The 19,630-nt window shown below is 38.2% G+C and overlaps 1 protein-coding gene across 2 annotated transcripts in view; it reads left to right on the forward strand.

The window, feature by feature from the left end:
- LOC126299417 (RNA-binding protein with serine-rich domain 1-like) overlaps positions 1 to 19,630 on the forward strand; it is a 103,676-nt gene that overhangs the window by 48,682 nt on the left and 35,364 nt on the right. For both annotated transcript variants that reach the window (XM_049991314.1, XM_049991315.1), the window contains 3 exons: positions 1,432 to 1,569; positions 4,180 to 4,323; positions 18,231 to 18,392. In XM_049991314.1, the coding sequence (XP_049847271.1) occupies positions 1,432 to 1,569; positions 4,180 to 4,323; positions 18,231 to 18,392 (444 nt within the window). The remainder of the gene's footprint in view (positions 1 to 1,431; positions 1,570 to 4,179; positions 4,324 to 18,230; positions 18,393 to 19,630) is intronic.

A 19,630-nucleotide genomic window follows, 5' to 3' on the forward strand; every position in this document is an offset into this window, starting at 1 on the left:
AGAGTTGCTTAATCTAATTGTGCATCCCACACATGGTCAGCTATGTGAGTAGCAGCCTCTGATGTGTAATGCATACGTGTCCTATTTAGGGGAACCCTACAGTTCTCAACCCTATGGCATATGAGAGAAATAAGTCTGATAAAAACCTTGTATTTGAAGAGCACACAGATTGGTTTTTACAACTTCATTTCCTAACTACGAAGGAAAGAAACAGGAATTTGTGTAATCAAAACTGTTTGCTAGTGCATGAATTTAAGGAACGTCATGTGCTTATTATCTGTAACAATTTGGTTCAACACACGTTTATGTATTCCTCATATTTGTTGTTGTTATCATCATCGTTGAGGCAGTTAATTTATTTCATATGCGAATATCACTCAACAAATAATAAAGGCATGTGGCATAGGTATTAAAAACATAGGAGTCTGTTCAGTGTACAGTGCCCCAAATTACTTTAGTTTTAATTGAAACTCCTTTTAAGTAAGTACATTTTTTATATCAGAATCACAACTGCACACAGTCTTATGCAGACAGGTCTGTGCAAAAGGACAGCTTTGATTTCTCTTTAATTTGCCCCAGTCATGCTCTCAAGGCAGCTTACTGAATGAATTAACCAAATATGATGTAGTGTAACATCCTGATGGCACTGAAACGAATGATACATATTTGAGCTACAAAATTTGTTGTATGCTCAGCCTTCCTGAGTATATTGGAAGATATACAGTGAATATGCTTGTAGAAAAACCAGTCCAGTCTATTCAGGAACACCACATAGGGAAGGAGATGATATTCTGCTGGTTAGCAGAATGTGGGAAAATTCAGGGCAACAAACTGGCAGAAACAACAGCTAGGTTGGACTGCATTTTATCTGCAGTTGCACAATTTAAAGACCTCCTAATTACAATCACGTAACTGTTCAGGGACAAAACCATTCAGTGATGGGAAGGAGAATGGTCGAAGGTGGGGGACAAAAATTTCTGCTCAGTGAAACTGAGAATATCTGGCTGTTGCATAACTCCTCCTTGTCATAAAGATGTAGCAAAGAATCCATTACTTGCTTCTGGATTGGGTACAGGTTTTCTCTCTGAAGAGAGGATCCCCTAATTTGTTGTGCTTGCAGTGTAAAAATTTTGGTATGCCATAATTCGATTGACTGTGTTTTATATCATGACAAGAGTGCAGAAACTGGTTTACCAGCCCTTGTTTGTGTGTGCGTGTGTTTTGGGGGGGGGGGGGGGGGGGGTGTTGCAGAGGTGTGTGTGTGTGTGTGTGTGTGTGTGTGTGTGTGTGTGTGTGTGTAGTTGAAATAATGACAATAGTAGGAAGCAGCAACCAGTTTTTAGAACTACAATTATGTTATGCTCCATCTTGTATATACTATACTTGTGTATCATTCACTCACAATACATTAATATAGCTCTTGTATTGTAGGTCTTCCAGAATCAAAAAGAGAATTGAACCTGAGCCAGCACGAGCAACAGCAAGAATTAGAAAGAAAATTATTAGGGTACGAGATACAAGAAAGAGAGGTGATTCTTCATCAAGTGATAGTAGTAGCAGTAGCAGAAGGTAGAAAATCAGTATAATTTACATTAGTAAGCCTTTTATTATTTTGTATAATATTCCTAATTTCTTGTTTTCTCAGATGTAAGTGTATCGTTTAAATTTACCAGCCATTAGAACAAATGTTGTATCTATTTAATGTTCCAGAATACAGATTATTGTAATCATATGGCTATGTTGTTGGTAAAAGATTTCCCCACAGTGACTGAGAGAGTGATCTAACTATGACACATGGCAGTAATTACTCAACATTAGTGCTTTCTAAAAATCTTGTTCCACTATAATATTACTATTTTATTTATACGCTCTCATATTTTTCATTTGTTATCTACAAAATACTTTATCTTGGAACCTGATACTTCATTCTGTCACTAAACTATTAGACATTTGCGTTCTGATTTGATATTTATTGAATGAAAAACTTAATAACATAAATGAGTTAATCAAATCATCATAGTGCTTTGATTGTGTGTTGTGTGAGGTATTTCATGACTAATCAATGCGTAAAACATATGGTGATAGTGAAATTTTATTATTGCTTTTGTGATAATAGCAAATATTTAATGATTCCACGATCAATACATATGCATGTACACAAAACAAAAAGTAATCTGTTGATACAATGAAAAATACTATTATCAGACTTAGTATGTTGTGGAAAGAGATGAAAAGTGATTTTTATGAGAAATTAAATAATAGGAAATAATAGTTTGAAAAATTATTTTATAACTGTAAGCACGATATAGTGTTAAATATTTACAATTATTTGGGCACCAGTAAATGTGGTTTGTATCATGTCTCATTGTAGATATTTTGACCTTTTATTAACTAAATGTTAATATTATGAAGCAGTCCAGAAAAAACTAGCCGGCCGGTGTGGCCATGAAGTCCCATAGTGCTCAGAGCCATTTGAACCATTTTTTTCCAGAAAAAGCTGAGCACACTATTCAGTGTTGTTAACAGAAGTATGTAGACTATTTAAGCTCTTTATGCCTTATGTGACTCAATGAAATCATTCATCAGATATGTCCACTGCATTAAGTATAGCTTTGACTGCAATGAAAATGGTGGATATACATCTAATGAGTGTACAGAACACTGGAAAAGTTAGGCATCTTATGATTTTGTTTAACAGTTCAAAATATATTGCGTAAAATGTTTCACAAATAATGACAAACAGTGATCAATTGCACCTTTAAATGCACTGGCATCTTGGGCCATCTCTGTTAAAATGTTCCTTTTGTAAGTGTAATGTCTAAGGAACACTTTGCAGATATATAGGAAATTTCTTTTAGGAACGGGAACATGAGAGACAGCCGGAAAAAAAAGATTTTGAGGTTGCAGATATGCACAGGAGTTGAATAGCAAATGAGCAGTTGGTGATGGATGCATCTAATCTTCCACACCCCTATGCACAATACAAAAGAGAGACTAATGCTATCAGTATCCATTTTTTGGTGGAGTTTGGTTCTCCATATTGCTTTCAGAAGTCCCCTGCTCCATAGCATTTCCCAATTTGTTATTGAAGTAAGAAACTGAAAAAGCCTGTGTTCACATACTGAGTCGTGACATCTATCTTACATTCATTAGCAGAAAATTAATGTACATAAAAATTGAATCTTATGTTTATGCAGTTAATGAAAAACATTGCCAGATACTTGGATTTTGTTCCACTCATTGCACTGATAATGTAAGGCTGTTGTCTACAACCTAGAATTTTAGCACTGTACATTTAATTCTTCAACAAGATTGTCACTGTGATGGTTCACTCATTTTGGTATTATGTGGTGATGAAGAGCTACTTAAAGTGTGTGAAATAAAAATACCTGGATTTACAGAAATTCCATGTCATTAAAAGTTCAGGGTATTTCATGCCTGGAAATTACAAAGCAGTGAATGTTAGGTCATTAACAGCCTTTCCAATATGTCTGGTGTGAAATGCTTTTACTTTCACTATCTTATTTAAATTAATTAATGCAGTAGTAAAGTTAAAAACTCGTGAAATGGTAGAGACATTGAGTCATCAAAGTGCACAAACAAGACTGAAAAGTTTGCTAGCTTTCAGGCGGCTCCTATTTTGAACTATAGTCCCTCCCCCCCCCCCCCCCTCCCACCACCATCTGTGTAATTGCCCCATCTATACCTCTATTCATATCAGCCAGATCAAACCCACTAAACATCAACAGTGCCGGCATCTTCAGAGCTCTCTCTCTCTCTCTCTCTCTCTCTCTCTCTCTCTCTCTCTCTCTCTCTCTCTCTCTCTCTCTCATATCCCCCCCCTTTCTCACCCTCCCGCTTTTCTCACCCTCCCATTTCTCTTGCCCTCCCACTTCTCTCGTCCTCCTGCCTCTTCCGCCCCTCTTGCCCTCCCGCCCTTTCTCGCCCTCCCGGCTCTCTCGCCCTCCCCCCCACCCGCTTCTCTCACCCTCGCACCTTAATAATCTCATATTGTTTATAAAATATACTGTTTGCTGTGTATACTACAGTGGGGTAAGATATTTTGCTTATTAAATTTATCAGTTTTTTTTTTCCCATTGCCCACATTTTCCTCTAAGTTTGCATGTGACACCATTTTTTGTTAACTAATTACATTTCTTTCTTTTTTTTTTTTTAAAGTTCATCAGAGAGTAGTTCTGGGTCTTCAAGTGATTCAAGTGATTCTCGTACTTCGACATCAGGTACTTCTTCAAGATCAAGTTCATCTTCAAGTAGTTCCAGTTCATCATCGAGCTCCGATTCAAGAGTGCAAGTGAAGCGCAAGTATGTAATTGTTACTGGTTGTAGTGGAGGTTTTGTATGTAGGTATTGTTTTGAAAGAGTACTGCTATTTATGAAGCATAATATAATGATTATCATTCTTGCGGTATGTAGTAAGTAATGAGTATTTCATATGCTTACTTCTGTTCAGGTGTTGCTCAGTGGCTAAGTGGGTGTCATTCTACAGTTCCTTGGTTCTTCAGTCCTCAGTTGGTTCTTGGATTTTTTCTGTCACTTACTGTTTTTATTCACCTCTGGCAAACACTAGTGTGTGTGAAAAGTACCAACTTCCACCATGACTTGGAGTCAACATTAAACTATAGTCCTTCGTACAACTGTCTCAGTAAGTCAGTTGAAAGGTCTGAGGGAGGCAAGGGTATAAATAACCTCCAGTGGGGACCATACACGGTTAGGCATTGCGGTGTTCAAACCAACCTTTAACCTCCTTAATGATGGGAGGTTTTGGTATAACACATAACAAGCTGATTAATTTCTTATGTGTATCGAAAGAGGACTTTGCTTGTGAATTTGAAGACCAGGCAAAGGTAAAAATATAACTGACATCTCCTGGAAGTTTAAAACTGTGCATACTCCTGGATACGTTGTTGGACTAATCCCCCTAGGAAAAAGAAGTCCAGCAAGGTAAGCAGGAGAACCGCTATGAAACTTTGAGCATTGGAGAGAGGTACTGGTAGATGGAAGTTTTGAGTCAAGGCTTGCGGTAAGTCTGGATAGACCAGTCAGTCACAGCATTACTTGTGAAAGACGGGGGTTTTGGTTTGTCTCAATGACAGAGAACTTCTGTCTTTCAGGCAGTTTAGTATTCATTATGCTGTAGAATGAAAGATTTATTCTGGACAAAATTATTTTAATATTTCTAGCTGGTAGAACTTTGTGTTGGAAATTGCAATTTTACTGACATTTCACAATAGCAACCTTTAGCACCAATGCCCTTCTATAATATGTTCCATGTCATATGGCTGTAGTCACTAGGATAATACTTATAACATTACATTTCTTATAACATCCATCCCGCTAGCTGAGTGGTCAGCATGACAGATTGCCGACCTACGGGCCCGGATTCGATTCTTGGCTGGGTCGGAGATTTTCTCCTCTCGCGGACTGGGTGTTGTGTTGTCTTCATCATCATCATTTCATCGCCATCCGGCGCAAAGGTCGCCCAAAGTGGTGTCAAATGTAATAAGACCTGCACTAAGGCTGGACCTGCCCTGCATGGGGCCTCCCGGCCAATGACATCAAACGTTCATTTCCATTTCTTATAATAGTTGGACAGACTGAATTTTGAAGACTGTGTACACAATGATAGGCGCCATGTCATAATCACTCAATATACTACGTACTTTCATGTTTTCATATGTTTGTTTACTTGTGGAGGTCACTTTGCTCTTGGTTCCGAGAACTTGATTCGAATGGACTTTTACCAGTGAGCACGTAATAGCAGTCACACTCTTCATGACTTGGTGCTCAGGCACACAATATCTGAAACAGCTGATGCCTCCTTATGCTGGGTGCTGGGAGCCCTGTGAATAAATACTTCTGGCTTCATACCAGTGTAAAAATGAGCTGTGGGAACAACCACATTGTCATTACAAAATGATGATTACAGACATAATGTTTCTCACATCACATCAAAAGAGGCAGAAAATAATTGAGAGTCCCACTCCCAAAAGCGCATTTTCATTATCATCAGTTAAAATACAATATAGCTTCAGGTTACAGTGATCAGCAACATTTTTGTTGCAAAGAATGTGAATGATATTATTTGTTTAGGTGTGGATGCTGAATTTGAAAATGAAATCAATTTTTGGCTATTGGTCTCAGTTTTCTTGTTATGTGTTCCTCAGTATCAGTTAAAATACTTGAAAATTCTGCATGTTCATTCTTCTTCTTTAGCTTTAATTAAATATTCTACAGATTTAATCACTGAAAAATCATCAAAATATGCGCAGGGAATTTCCACACATGGTCTTCAGTTCAGGAAATGAAGATAATCTGGCACCATTGCCCATGAGTCATGCTTAAACACACAATATCACACCTTGTCTCTTTTATCTCAGCATTGGGAGTTTTAACAGCTACTACATGTGGCTGTGGGTTGTTTCTTGTGGAATTTTGTGTTTTCTGTTGATTCAGGAGTTAACACCTTATACCTGCAGAAATAGTAAAAAAACAACAAAGACCTTGTTGACAGTAAGCTCATTTTGTGCATATTTGGAGAGTTAATACTGAAATTGGAAAAAAAAGAAATGGAAAACTAATCCTCTTGTAGTGAAGTCTCACAAACCAAAGTTCATGTTTAAGGTTGGTGTATCTCTGACAGGCTGATTAAAAGTATCATGGCACTTTTCCATTGCTGTTTCCATGATTTGGAGGAAACCAGTGGACCATACAATGTACCTACATCTACATCTGTCATCTGCAAGCCACCTTAATGTTGTGTGGCAGTGGGTACTTTATGTACTACTGTCATTTCCCCTTTTTCCTATTTCACTTGTATATGGTTTCCAGGAAGAACAGTTGCTGGTAAGCCTCTGTGGGCTCAAATATCTCTAATTATATCTTGGTAGTCTCTTCGCCAGTTGCCTGTAAGAGCAAACATTATATTGGTTGACTCTTCCATAAATGTATGCTCTTGGTATTTTGACACTAGACAATGGAGAATACTTCTCTTGTAGCGTTTGCCAATAAAGCTAACTGAGCATCTCCTTGATGTGTTCTTGCTTAATTAACACTTTCGCTGCTGCAGACGTGTTTGTTGCACTCCACGCTGAGGCAGCTTTCGTTATGGCTGTACTGCTCGCCAATTGCTGGCGCGTGTGTGGAGAGATGGTGTTCCAGCCAATATAAAATACTTATCATCCATTTTTTGAAAACTATTAGATGAAAAAAATTTATTTTTGCAGATCTTACTGTCTGATATCTTCGCTTGGTGAAGGACTAAATTTCTTTTCGTAATATCCCATAGTTACTGTGTTGTGTAAAATTCAGTAAAACATTGTGCAAAATTTTAAAGAGGCCAAGTAGGTAAAAAGTAATTGTGTCAACTTTATGTGTGGTTGATTGCAGCTCATATATTGCAGTGAATTAAATGTAGAGAAGACATAAAATTTTATTTTAAATTGAGAGTAGAATGGTAGCTTTTAATGATTCAAGATATCGAAATGAGGTTTCTTAATTTTTTTAATTCTTTTATTTTTTAAATGATGGAACACAAGAGGCACATATATTGTATGAAAAATACTCAAAACTTATTTATTCACCATTATAAGAAAGTAGCTCGTATGCAGCAGTGAGAGGTCAGCTTTTCAGGATGCATTATGACATTCATAGCACTGTAGGAAAACCCAGGTGGCTCGTGTATACATGTCCACAACACCTAGGAAACTGCATAACAGGATGTGTATATACACCCACAGCAGCAAAAGAGTTAATGACCCTGTAACAAAATGTGCTGCTGCTCTTTGGATCTTCTCTGCTTCCAGTGATTGTTTTGAAATCATGAGTTCTGTTGTTCTGTAATTATAAAGTAAAGGATCTTTCTGGCAATGTATTCAGAATGTTACTTTTTTTTTAAATTTATTTTGAGGGTCAGCTGCCATTCCCTGGACCAAATGTTGATCTTCTGCTGGTCTTTCAGTGTTTTGATACAATTTCTAGCATTATGACTTCTTTGTATACAAAGTTATCTACTAGGTCATTTGCATATTTGTATTGTGAAAAGTAATGGTCCTATTACACTCCATTGGGGAACATCCAAAGTTACTTTTACTTCTGAAGACTTCTCTCTATTCAGAATGACATGCTGTGTTTTGTTTGCTAGAAACTCTTAAGTCCAATCACATATTTGGTGAGATATCATGTATGATTATATCTTGTCCATTATACAGAGTGCAGAACTGTATTGAATGCCTTCTGGAAGTCAAAGAACACAGCAGTTACTGCTTCACAGGTCTTGTGGACGAACAGAGTGAGCTGGATTTCACATTTTTTTTTTTTTGGAATTCATGTTGATTCCTATAGAGAAGATTTTCCATCTCCAGCAATGCCATAATATGCCAGCATAAAAAATGTTCCAAAATTGTACAATAGATCAATGTCAAAGACATAGGCAAATAGTTTTGAGCCTCTGTGTGATGACCATACTTGTAAATGCATTTGAGCTGTGCTTTTTCCCAATCATTAGGAACGCTTCACCCTTGAGTGACCTATGGTAAACTGCTGCTAGAAGAGGGGCAAGTTGTTTTGCATACTCTGTGTAGAATCGAATTGGTATCCCGTCAGGTCCAGTGACCTTTCCTCTGTTGAGTGATTTCTGTTGCTTTTCTTATCCCTTAGTCACTTATTTCAGTACCTGTCTATTTGTCATTTGTGTGACGATTTAATCTTCATTTGTGAAACATTTTTGGAAAAAGACACACAGTATTTCAGCACCCTTGTGTCATTCTCTGTTTCAGTGCCATTATGGACACAGTGTGTCTGGACAGATGCCTTTGATGTGTATACTGATTTACCATAAGACCAAAACTTCTTAGAATTTTCTTTGAAGTTGATTACTTGTGAATTCATTGAATTCTTCATCCATAGCACTCCTTACACTAATTCAGGCCCTGTTTAGTTTGTGTTTGTCAGTTGCTATGCTAGCATGCCATTTTGCCAGGTGTAAATAATATGTAGACTGCCATAAGCATTTACAAAAACAAATATTACATGATAACTGAGGCCAGTACAGAAATTCTGAAATTTGCTCTGGATTCAGGACCGAATTATGTTCCAGAAACAGTGTATATTGTTCTTAAAAAATTTTAATTGACCAGTGTTGTTAGCAAGTTTGTTGACTCCAATAAGGCTAATTAGTTTTGGTAGAGATCGAATGATTATTTCTTAGCTTACACAGTATTAGCAACCTGGCCTGGCTTCGCACAGTTAGCATTAAGTGTCTTCACCCAGATGACTTGTTTACAGGCCACTGCATAAAGTTATGAATAAAATTCAGAGAACAACATTAAATAAATGAATATGAACACTTTCATATAACTTATGTGATGTAAGCAGTGCATGCCAGGAAAGTTGTCTGGAGACATGAATGTTGTGTGCCCATGTTGAACTGACTTGTGGAATGACATCTCGTGGAAATGATGGGAGCACATTGTGATGTAAGTAGAATTTTACAACCATTGTAAATATTGAATGCAAATCCTGGGTATATGTTTTTGTGAGGGATTCTGTATGTATTGGAGGTTGGCTGAGTTGGCACAAATAAAAGAAGAAAATAAGAGAAAAACTAGCATGATGCATGTGTTTAGGTCAAGTTACAGCATTCCTCTTTGAAGTGTAGTAATCACTGTGATGCATTCTTGAGACTCATTGCCACAATTCTTTGTCATGAACTCTATGGTAAACATCTTCGCTGTGCCAAGCAAATAATTGTGTCCGCATCTAGGTTTGATTAATTGAAAACAGAAAATTGAAAGCTGAGTTACCTCCTGCACTGCTGAAAGAACATAATGTATGTAAACAAAGCAAAGTTTCTTAAGTAGTTTTCAGAAAATGCTTTACTTGAAGTGTGAAACATAAAACACTACATACAAGGGTGGTTTGAAAAGTTCTCGGAATCACCACGAGAGGTCAACGCTAGCACAACAAATTTTTCACGTGATACTCATTGGACTGTTACCTGTAAAGATGTGCCATGTCAGTGCGCTCGGTGGAGAGCTGTGGCAGTAATGTGGCCCAGTTGTTGTTCCCGTGTAGTGATTTGTGAAAATAGAAAAAATTGAGATTTGAGCACCGATTAAATACTTCGTACAGAAAAGTATGAAACCAAAAGACATTCATGCCGATTTCCAAATTACACTGCGGGACTCTGCTCCTTCATGTTCAGCGGTTGTCAAGTGGACAAATGAATTTACATTTGGTCAGGAGAGCTTAGATAATGATCTGCGCAGTGGTCAACCAAGATGTGTCACTACTCCAGAAATGTTTGCAAAATTGCACAAAATGGTCATGGAGGATTGCCAGTTGAAAGTGTTTGAAATTGCTCATGCTTGCCAGATGTCTTCTGAAAGGGTATATCACATTTTAACTGAACAATTAGAAATGAAAAACTTATCTACAAGATGGGTGCCGCAACTCTTGATGCTGGATCAAAAACACATGAGAATGGACATATCAGAACAATGTTTGGCCCGGTTTAAGAGAAAAGAACAAGTTTTTTTGCACTGGTTTGTGACCACATATGAAACTTGGGTGCACTACTAAGCCTCAGAGACAAAACAACAGCTAAAACAGTGGAAACTTGCTGATTCTCTGCCATCAAAGGAACCAAAGACAATTCCTTCGGTGGGAAAGGTCGTGGCATCAGTGTTCTGAGGTGCGAAGGGGCTTCTGTTTGTAGATTATCTCCCCACTGCACAAAAAAATACTGAAGAATACTATGCTAATCCCCTGGACAAACTGCAACAAAAGATACAAGAAAAAAGGCCTGGTTTAGCAAGGAAGAACATCTTTCATCAAGACAGTTCACGCCTGCAAAAATGTGCAGTCGCCACGGCAAAATTACACAAACTAAAGTATGAATTGTTGCCACATCCACCTTATTCACCTGATATGGTTCCGTCACACTTTCATCTCTTCCCAAAACTGAAAATTTTTCTTGATGGATGAAGATTCACTTCAAACAAGGAATTGATAGCCGAAGTTGACAGCAATTTTGTAGGCCTGGAGGAAACTCATTTTCGAGATGGGCTCGAGGAACTGGAACATTGGACCAAGTGCATTAATCTACAAGGAGACTACATTGAAAAATAAAACAAATTTCAGTGATGTAAGTACTTTTTTTCTATTCCATTCCGAGAACTTTTCAAACCAGCCTCATATTATGAATTCACTTCTTTTTTCTCCTATGCATTTCTTCTGAAACAGTTGCAATCATTTGGACGTCATTTAAGTGACTTGCATGCCGCCAACCAGTTTTCCAACTGGGGAAAGGGGAACTACATTGTGATGTGGAACCTGAGGCACATTTCATTTCTGACAAATCTCCGCATTATTAAGAGGGGAACACTAAGTTAAAAAGCAGAGTGAAAAAAAGTGACCCATCTGTGATAAAGTCCCATAACCTTTTGGTTTCCCACATGATGCCAAGTTACTCCCACATGCTGTGTTCTTGAAGCATTGCTACTCTCTTGAGTTATGACGTGGTGGTAATGGCATCATTTTCACAACACAACTTTAATTCATCATAATTAAGGCGATTTGTACAAAACATTTATGAATTACATACAGAAACCTGCCTCTTGAATCAGTGCATCTGTTTGTGAAAACCGAATCAAAATCGCTACAGGAACTTCTAGATTAGCACATACAGATGGAAGTGAAAAGGCTACTTCAGTTTATATGTACAGAAAGAAGAGATGGTGAAGTTGATTGTACAGTTGTTGCGATTGAAAAGATATTTAAATAATATTTCAGTGTCTCTTACTAATGTCATTCCAAGAATAGTGTAGGGCTTGATGCATGTATTTAATGTAAGTAGGGTTAGTAGCTATTATATTTCTGAGACCTAGAGCTCTTTGCAATGTCACAGAACCATCTTAACCTCAAATGGCAACTAAAGTCATTTACACCCTCTGTAAGAGAAACTTGTAAAAATTTTGTTCTCTGTTATTGTGTTTCACTGGTATTGCACGTTGTGTGTGAGATGGAGATGGGAATCAAGCCAAACATTTTTGCTGATAGGGGAGGGAAAATTCTGCAAGTTAGGTAATTAAATCAGGCAATAGGAATGTTAGTGTGTGTGATGAAACAGGGAGTCCACACAGAAGTTGGTCTCACAGTTACATTGTCAGGACTTACAGTTGAATTCAGCTGTTGTTTTAAATTTTTGATCATTATATTTTATATTTAGGTAAACCTTCAAGAACACTTGAACACTTGGTATGGGTTTTTATTAAATCTTAGTGTAAGAAAATAACAATTTTGATTTACTTTCCATATTTTAATTAAGTATATTATCCCATAATTTTTCTTCAGTGTCTTCCTGACACAAATACGTCATCCGAGGTGTGGAGGCAGCCAAACCTGTGGCTATCGAGTGTGCAGGGTGCAGTCATTTACAAGTTTTGGCTCTTGTTGGCACCAGTGACATCTGTCACATGGGTTCTGCGGCCATCCTCAGTTCATACAGGTGCCTGGCCTCACACGCGGGGTGCAAGTACAGCTTACAGTTTGCAGCATGGTTCCCATAGTTGATAAGGATCCTTTGGTTGGAGCTGTGTGGAGGGTCTCAACCAAAGGCTTCATCGACTCAGCGATGGTCTTGTCTGTCCCCTAGGTAGGTGTACTACACAAAGGAAGCTGCTACTTGGGTAACACAGTACTTGTGGAGTGCACATGAGGGTTTTGTAGGCTAGGCAGTAGTTTGAGGTACATTGATGAACACATGCCAGTTGATGCACAGCAAGGGAAGTCTGACTGTATTCTGAGTAAAAACACTCCGACTGTCAAAATTTTGTCAATAAATTGTTGAAGTATTTGTAACAAAATTCCCAAATTTATTGCCCTCCAGGAAAGTTCTCACACTGAGATTATTGTTGGGACCAAGTGCTGGCTGAAACCCGAAGTGGAAAGCTCTGAGATATTTAGCGGGTCATGGAATGCATATCGGATAAACAGATTAGAGGCCATGGGAGGGGGGGTAGTGTTCACTGCAGTCGACAAAAATATTGTCTCTATTGAAGTCGAAGTTGTGTGTGACAGTGAAATTATCTGCTCGCGTATACCAAGTATAGGTGAAACCAAGTTAATTGTTGGATGTTTTTACTGGCCACCCTATCGATAGTCATTCAAAAAAAGTCAGTAGCACATAAATATGCAGATTGTTCAGTACTAGTTGGAGGTGACTTAAACCTACTGGGTATAGATTAGGATGTCTATGGATTTATTGCAGGGGGTACAAACAGACCTTCATGTGAAGTACTTTTGGACATGTTTACCGAAAACTATCTTGAGCAGCTGATTCAACAGCTCACACACAAGGGAAATGTATTAGACTTGTAGTTACAAATAGGCCAGACCTTATTAGCAGCGTCAGTATAGATCGGGAATTAGCAGTCGTGATGTCATTATAGCAACTATGGTTACAAGAGTTAATAAATCATTCAAGAAGGCTAGGAGAGCGTTCCTGCTACAAAGAGCATGTAAGCAGTTGTAAGCATCTCACTTAGACAGTAACTTGACATCACTTAGTTCCAGTAAGATGGACATAGAGGAAATATGGCCAAAGTTTGTAAATCATGGTCTGAAGAATTATTTGCTTAGTAAGTGGATCAACGATGGGGAAGACTCACCATAATTTAATAATGAAATTTGGAAAATGTGGAGGAAACAGGGGCTATAGCGCTCTTGGTTCAAAAGGGAACACACAAATGATGACAAGCAAAAGATAGTAGAAATTCATGCTTCTGTGGAAAGATGAAGCATACAACTACTACCACCATTGTATCTTAGCAAAAGATCTGTCATAGAATCTGAGAAAATCCTGATACTATGTAAAATCACTAAATGAGTCCAACGCTTCCATCCCTTCCCTTGTTGACCAGACTGGTGTGGCAGTTAAAGGTAGCAAAACGGACTGAGATTTTAAATTTTACATTCAAAACAATTGTTCACACAGAAGAATTATACAAATATACTGGCATTTGACTATTGGATAGATTCCTTTATGGTCGACATTGTAATAAGCATCCCTGGCGTAGAGAAACAACAGAAAGATTTGAAAGCAAATAAGTCACCAGGTCCAGATGGAATCCCAATTTGGTTTTAGAATGAGTACTCTACAGCATTGACCCCTTACTTAGCTTGCATTTATCATGAATCTCTCACCCAACGCCAAAGTCCCAAGTGACTGGGAAGAAAAGCAGATGACTCTTGTGTATAAGAAGGATAAAAGAATGGACCGACAAAATTACAGACCAATATCCCTAATTTCGGTTTTCTGCAGAATCCATGAACATATTCTCTGTTCGAATATAATAAGTTTTCTTGAGACTGAGAAGCTTATGTCCACAAATCAGTGTGGTTATAGAAAGCATTGCTCTTGTGAAACTCAACTTGCTCTTTTCTCACAGACTGATGACCTCAGCAGTTAGGTCCCATAGTGCTCAGAGCCATTTGAGCCTTTTCTCACATGATATACGCCAAACTATAGGTGTAGTGCAATGAGCAGATTCCATATTTCTAGATTTCCAGAAAGCATTTGACACAGTGCTGCATTGCAAGTTGTTAAAAAAGGCACATTCCTATGGAAAAGGTTCACAGGTATGTGAGTGGCTCAAAGACTTTTTAAGTTGTCCTTGTCGGCGAGTGTTCATCAGAGACGAGGGTTTCGTCAGGAGTGTCACAGAAATATACTGTTTGCTGAAGATACTGTGGTGTGTGGGATGGTGTCATTGTTGAGTGACTGTAGGATGATATAAGATGACTTAGACAAAATTTCTAGTTGGTGGCAGCTAGCTCTAAATGTAGAAAAATGTAAGTTAATGTGGATGAGTAGGAAAAACAAACCCGTAATGTTAGGATATAGCATTAGTAGTGTCCTGCTTGATTCAGTCATGTCATTTAAATATCTGGGTGTGTCGCTGTAAAGCGATATGAAATGGAATGAGCATGTGAGGACTGTGGTAGGGAAGGGGAGTGGTCGATTTCAGTTTATTGGGAGAATTTGAGGAAAGTGTGGTTCATCTGTAAAGGGGATCTCCTATAGGATGCTAGTGAGACCTACTCTTGAGACTGCTAAAGATTTTGGGATCTGTATCAGGTTCGATTAAAGGAAGACATTGAGGCAGGTCAGAGGTGGGCGTCTAAATTTGATACTGGTAGGTTTGAACAACACGTAAGTGTTATGGAGATGATTCGGGAGCTCAGATTGGAATCCCTGGAGGGAAGGTGATGTTCTTTTCGAGGAACACTACTGAGAAAATTTAGAGAACCAAAATTTAAAACTGACTATCAAACAATTCTATTGTCGCCAATATACATTGCACGTTAAGGACCACGAAGATAACATACAAGAGATTGGGTCTCATTTGGAGGCATATAGACAGCTGTTTTTCCCTCACTCTATTTGTGAGTGGAACAGGGAAGGAAATGATTATAGTGGTACAGGGTAGCCCCTACCACGTACCGTATGGTAGGTTACAGAGTATCTATGTAGATGTAGATATCTTAGGTTAAGATAACAGTGTTGCAACAGGAACAGCAACAAGATCATTCATCCATATAAATAAAATAAATGTAAAATTCACACAAGAAAATTATATAAGTGGGCTAGACTTCACTGTGGGATTAATGCAAGGAAAGCAGAATTATGTGAAACAAAAGTTGTGTAACTAAAAGTAGAAAAAACATAAACTTGCTGTACTTAAATGTAGCACTGAACTGAGAGTGTTACCTATCGATTAAGCTCTCTCTTTCTTTCTCTCTGATTATCTGTACTTCAGCTTACATAAGATTAAGACATTTTTGATGAAAGTACAGTAAAACCCCTTTTTAATGAATCTCTGGGGACCAAAATATTTTTTCCTAAATTAGGGGTTCCCTTAAAAAGGGGGTTCTGCCCAGTAGAGTACATGGAAAGGGCAACCCAAAGTAATAAGTCAAACATGTGTAGGTGATATTAGAGGTATTTCATTACAAAATTACCAGAATCCAGTGCTGCAAATTTAAATGCAGTAAATAACACTTTTCAGAGAACACATCCTTTATTTTTTTAAACATCAAGTAATCTTGTTTGTTCTGTCGTTATATCATATAGTGGTGAAAGAAGCTTTTGCTCCATCTGGTTGGTGTAAATTAGAATTCATACATTTACATTAAGAGAGGAAAAAAATTCCTGACACTATCAGTTCCATGCTCAGCAACAGTGAAACTTGATGCAATGCCCTCCTTTTTTTCTTCTTCTTCCTCATTGTGAACTCCAGCTCCTACCTGTGTTCCTTCATCAACATTTCACTTGTATCAGTCTCAGGTATAGAAGTCAGTGCTTCATCATCACAACTGTGTCCTGGAATATTGCATTTTCAGAAATATTAATTTTACTACTCCATACTTCTCCTGGAGCAATATCTTCTGCAACAGCCGATTTACCATTGCCACCATTTGTGAAACAATTTAACGGTCTGTTGTGCTACAGAATTTCAGGCAGCAACAGACATACACATAATGTGTACAAGGCTGAGTCTCATCACTTCCTTCCTCTCAGTGGACGAAATTGACTTCTTTCCAACTAATACTCTGTATTTGGCTGTAACAGAGTATAAAGCACATGTACAGAAGCTGCAGATGACTTGAGAAGTTTGGTGGAACTCAGTATTTACATTCCTTGGGATGTACAGGATATGGGTGAATAATAAGTCCAATTTCTTCGTGCTGCTCCAATCTTGGCATCCAAATGCCTGAAGAAGTTGTAAAGATCTATGGCATCTACAGGGTCTGCTGTTGTACCCATAAGAACAAAGTAGCATTTTTATGGTTTGGGAACATCTGGGATTTAATAGTGAGGCAGTGTTTCACTTCATTACTATTTACACAGAATAGCGTCTTTGTCCTTTTTTTTTTAAATTTTTACCTCTGTGGTATTTTTCTCCCATGTCCACATGCGTAGCTGAGTGGTCAGTGTGACTTACTGCTATGCAGGGAGCCTAGGTTCGATTCCCAGATAGGTTGGAGATTTTATCTGCTCATGGACTGGGTATTGTGTTGATATCATCATCAGCATCATCAACATCGACATGCAAGGTGCCAAAGTGGTGTCAAATGAAAAGCCTTGTGCCAGTTTCATATATGCTGAAAATGTATCTTGGCTCATAGCCCTGTATGATGGCAATGTAATGTTATCCCAACAGTTTACAGTTTCTGTGACCAGAGCCTCTCTCTCCACTTACACTTTGAAACAACAGATTATGATGTTTTTTAAAACGATTCAACCAGCTGTTCAGTACACTGAAAGTTTCTATGTCAATCTTCAGAGCGATTTTAGAAACCTTCTCTTGCAGTATGTTTCTGCCTACAGGAATGCTTCCACTCCTCAGTCCTTGAAACTACATTAGAAGAATATTTTCTACATGTTCCTCCTTTTTGGATCCATAGGAATAGTTAGCTTTGGCACTTAAGAACGTGTCCTTGATTTTGAATATGGTGCACATTTAGACGGTGCTAAATCTTATTTCTTCACCATCTAGAAAATATTTATGTTAAGATTGTCATTGACGATGCAGATGATCATCAGCTTTTACTGTACTGTAAGCTTTCAATGTTTGCAGGCCATAACTCGACAAAAGAAAAAATTATTAACTTCAATACTTTAGTAAACAACTACACTTTGTGTGCTTCTTGGAATCAGTGACTGTGACATCAATGATTTCAGATTCTCTCAATACGTCTCCCAGTATTGCTACAATGGAAGTAGAGTTATAGACTATGATGTATGTATGTGTCAGCTGGTTGAATCGATTGCCATTTGCTGCATCACATGACAAAAAAATATGACCTGTGTGAAATAAAATGGAAAGAAATCAGAAACTCACTTGAACGTGTTAGAAATTACATAAAATTTGGATTTCAGTTTGTGGAGTGTTTCATGTTTATTCCTTAAAAGCAGATTTTTCTTAAAGTGAGGTTTGTTAAAAGTGGGGAAAACTGATATTGTATTGTTGTTATGAGAGTTTTGCCAAGATAGACAGAAATATTCCTTAAAAGTGGGTTCATTAATGTGGGATTTTACTGTACTGTTATTTGAGTAGTGGTGGTGATAGGAGGTGTGCAGATAAGTATTCCCCATTACAACAGCACATGTATGTCTGTCTTCAACTTTTATGTGAAATTTGTTTCAGAAATCGGAGTGCCCCTCGCAATGTTGAGGCTGTGCGGAAGATGAAAGAGAGACTGAAAATAAGACAGAGGACAAAAGAAAATGTAAAGGAGAGAGTCAAAGTGAGACAAAGGGAAGACAGGAGAAAGCCTCAACCAAAAATGAGAACTGTTGTTCGTTCAAGGTAAGCTACTATTTGCTTACAAATGTTTCCTTCTTTCTTCCTGATAATCATAAATTCAGTATTTATGTGTATCTTTTTGACAGTTCAGAATAGGGTGTGAGAGCCCAGTGCAATTTGATTTTGAAGTTATACTTCAAATTGACTTCAAAAGTTTTGGCAGATTATGTTTATTGCTTTAAATTTTGTGACAAGTGTTTGGCCGCAATTCTACTCTGGCAAACCAGCAACATTGAGACAGGAATTTACAAGGCACTATGGAAGATTACCTGTGTTAAGAACAGCAGTCTGTACCTTGCTGGTCACCTGGCCACACCATAATCGTAAGTGCTACTTTGCAAATGAAACTGCATTTGAAAGTGTGTTTATACCTCACCAAGTGGTGATCCCGATACAAGAATGATAACTTTGCAAGCATACAACATGAGCACCAACAATCTTTGAGATGTGAAGGTCGGTGGCCCACCATCATGAACCCCAAATTTGGAGCAGCTGAGAGCACAGCTATAACATATGCGATAGCATTATCAGCTGTATAATCACCAGCTGCAAGAGCAGAAATAATTGCTGTATCTGCTGCAAGAATTCCTCTTGGAACAAGTGCGTCTGCACCAGGAGGAGGTTGGTGCATTCCACAAAAAATATTATGAGAAGTGGCAGCAAGCAGGCATCACTGGAGCATTATGACGATAAACTGCCTTCAGGGTAGCAGTTCTTGTTGCAGCTAACTCAGCAACAAAACAATATACTAGATGCAATATCAGCCACTGTAACAACTGGATGCATGAGTCGACCACTTCCTGCTTGTAGTGATAAGGTCAGTCAGCCACAGCTGCGTTGTTCTTAGCATCCAGGTGCAGAGGTGCATTGATGGCTTTCAAAGTACAGTTGCTCTGGACTGACTGGCCAGCCCTATGGTCCAGTTATGTCTAGAATCATTTTGCTACTGACAGCATATCCCAGGCTACAATCAAATATAATCACACTGTGGCACCACCCTTAAAGTAGCAGCAACATGATTGAGAAACGCCAAACAACATACCAGTGCAAGTGACTGAAGGAAGAGATTGTGTGGTTGCTATCACCTACCGTATTTACTTGAACTATGCCACACCTGAAAAATAAGACTCGAAATAAAGAAAAAAAAAATCCCGAATCTAAGCCGCACCTGAAATTTGAGACTCGAAATTCAAGGGGAGAAAAAAGTTTTAGGGCGCATCTTCAAATCGAAACAAAGTTGG

The sequence above is a fragment of the Schistocerca gregaria genome, chromosome X (genome assembly GCF_023897955.1).
Source record: "Schistocerca gregaria isolate iqSchGreg1 chromosome X, iqSchGreg1.2, whole genome shotgun sequence".
In the NCBI taxonomy this organism is placed as follows: domain Eukaryota; kingdom Metazoa; phylum Arthropoda; class Insecta; order Orthoptera; family Acrididae; genus Schistocerca; species Schistocerca gregaria.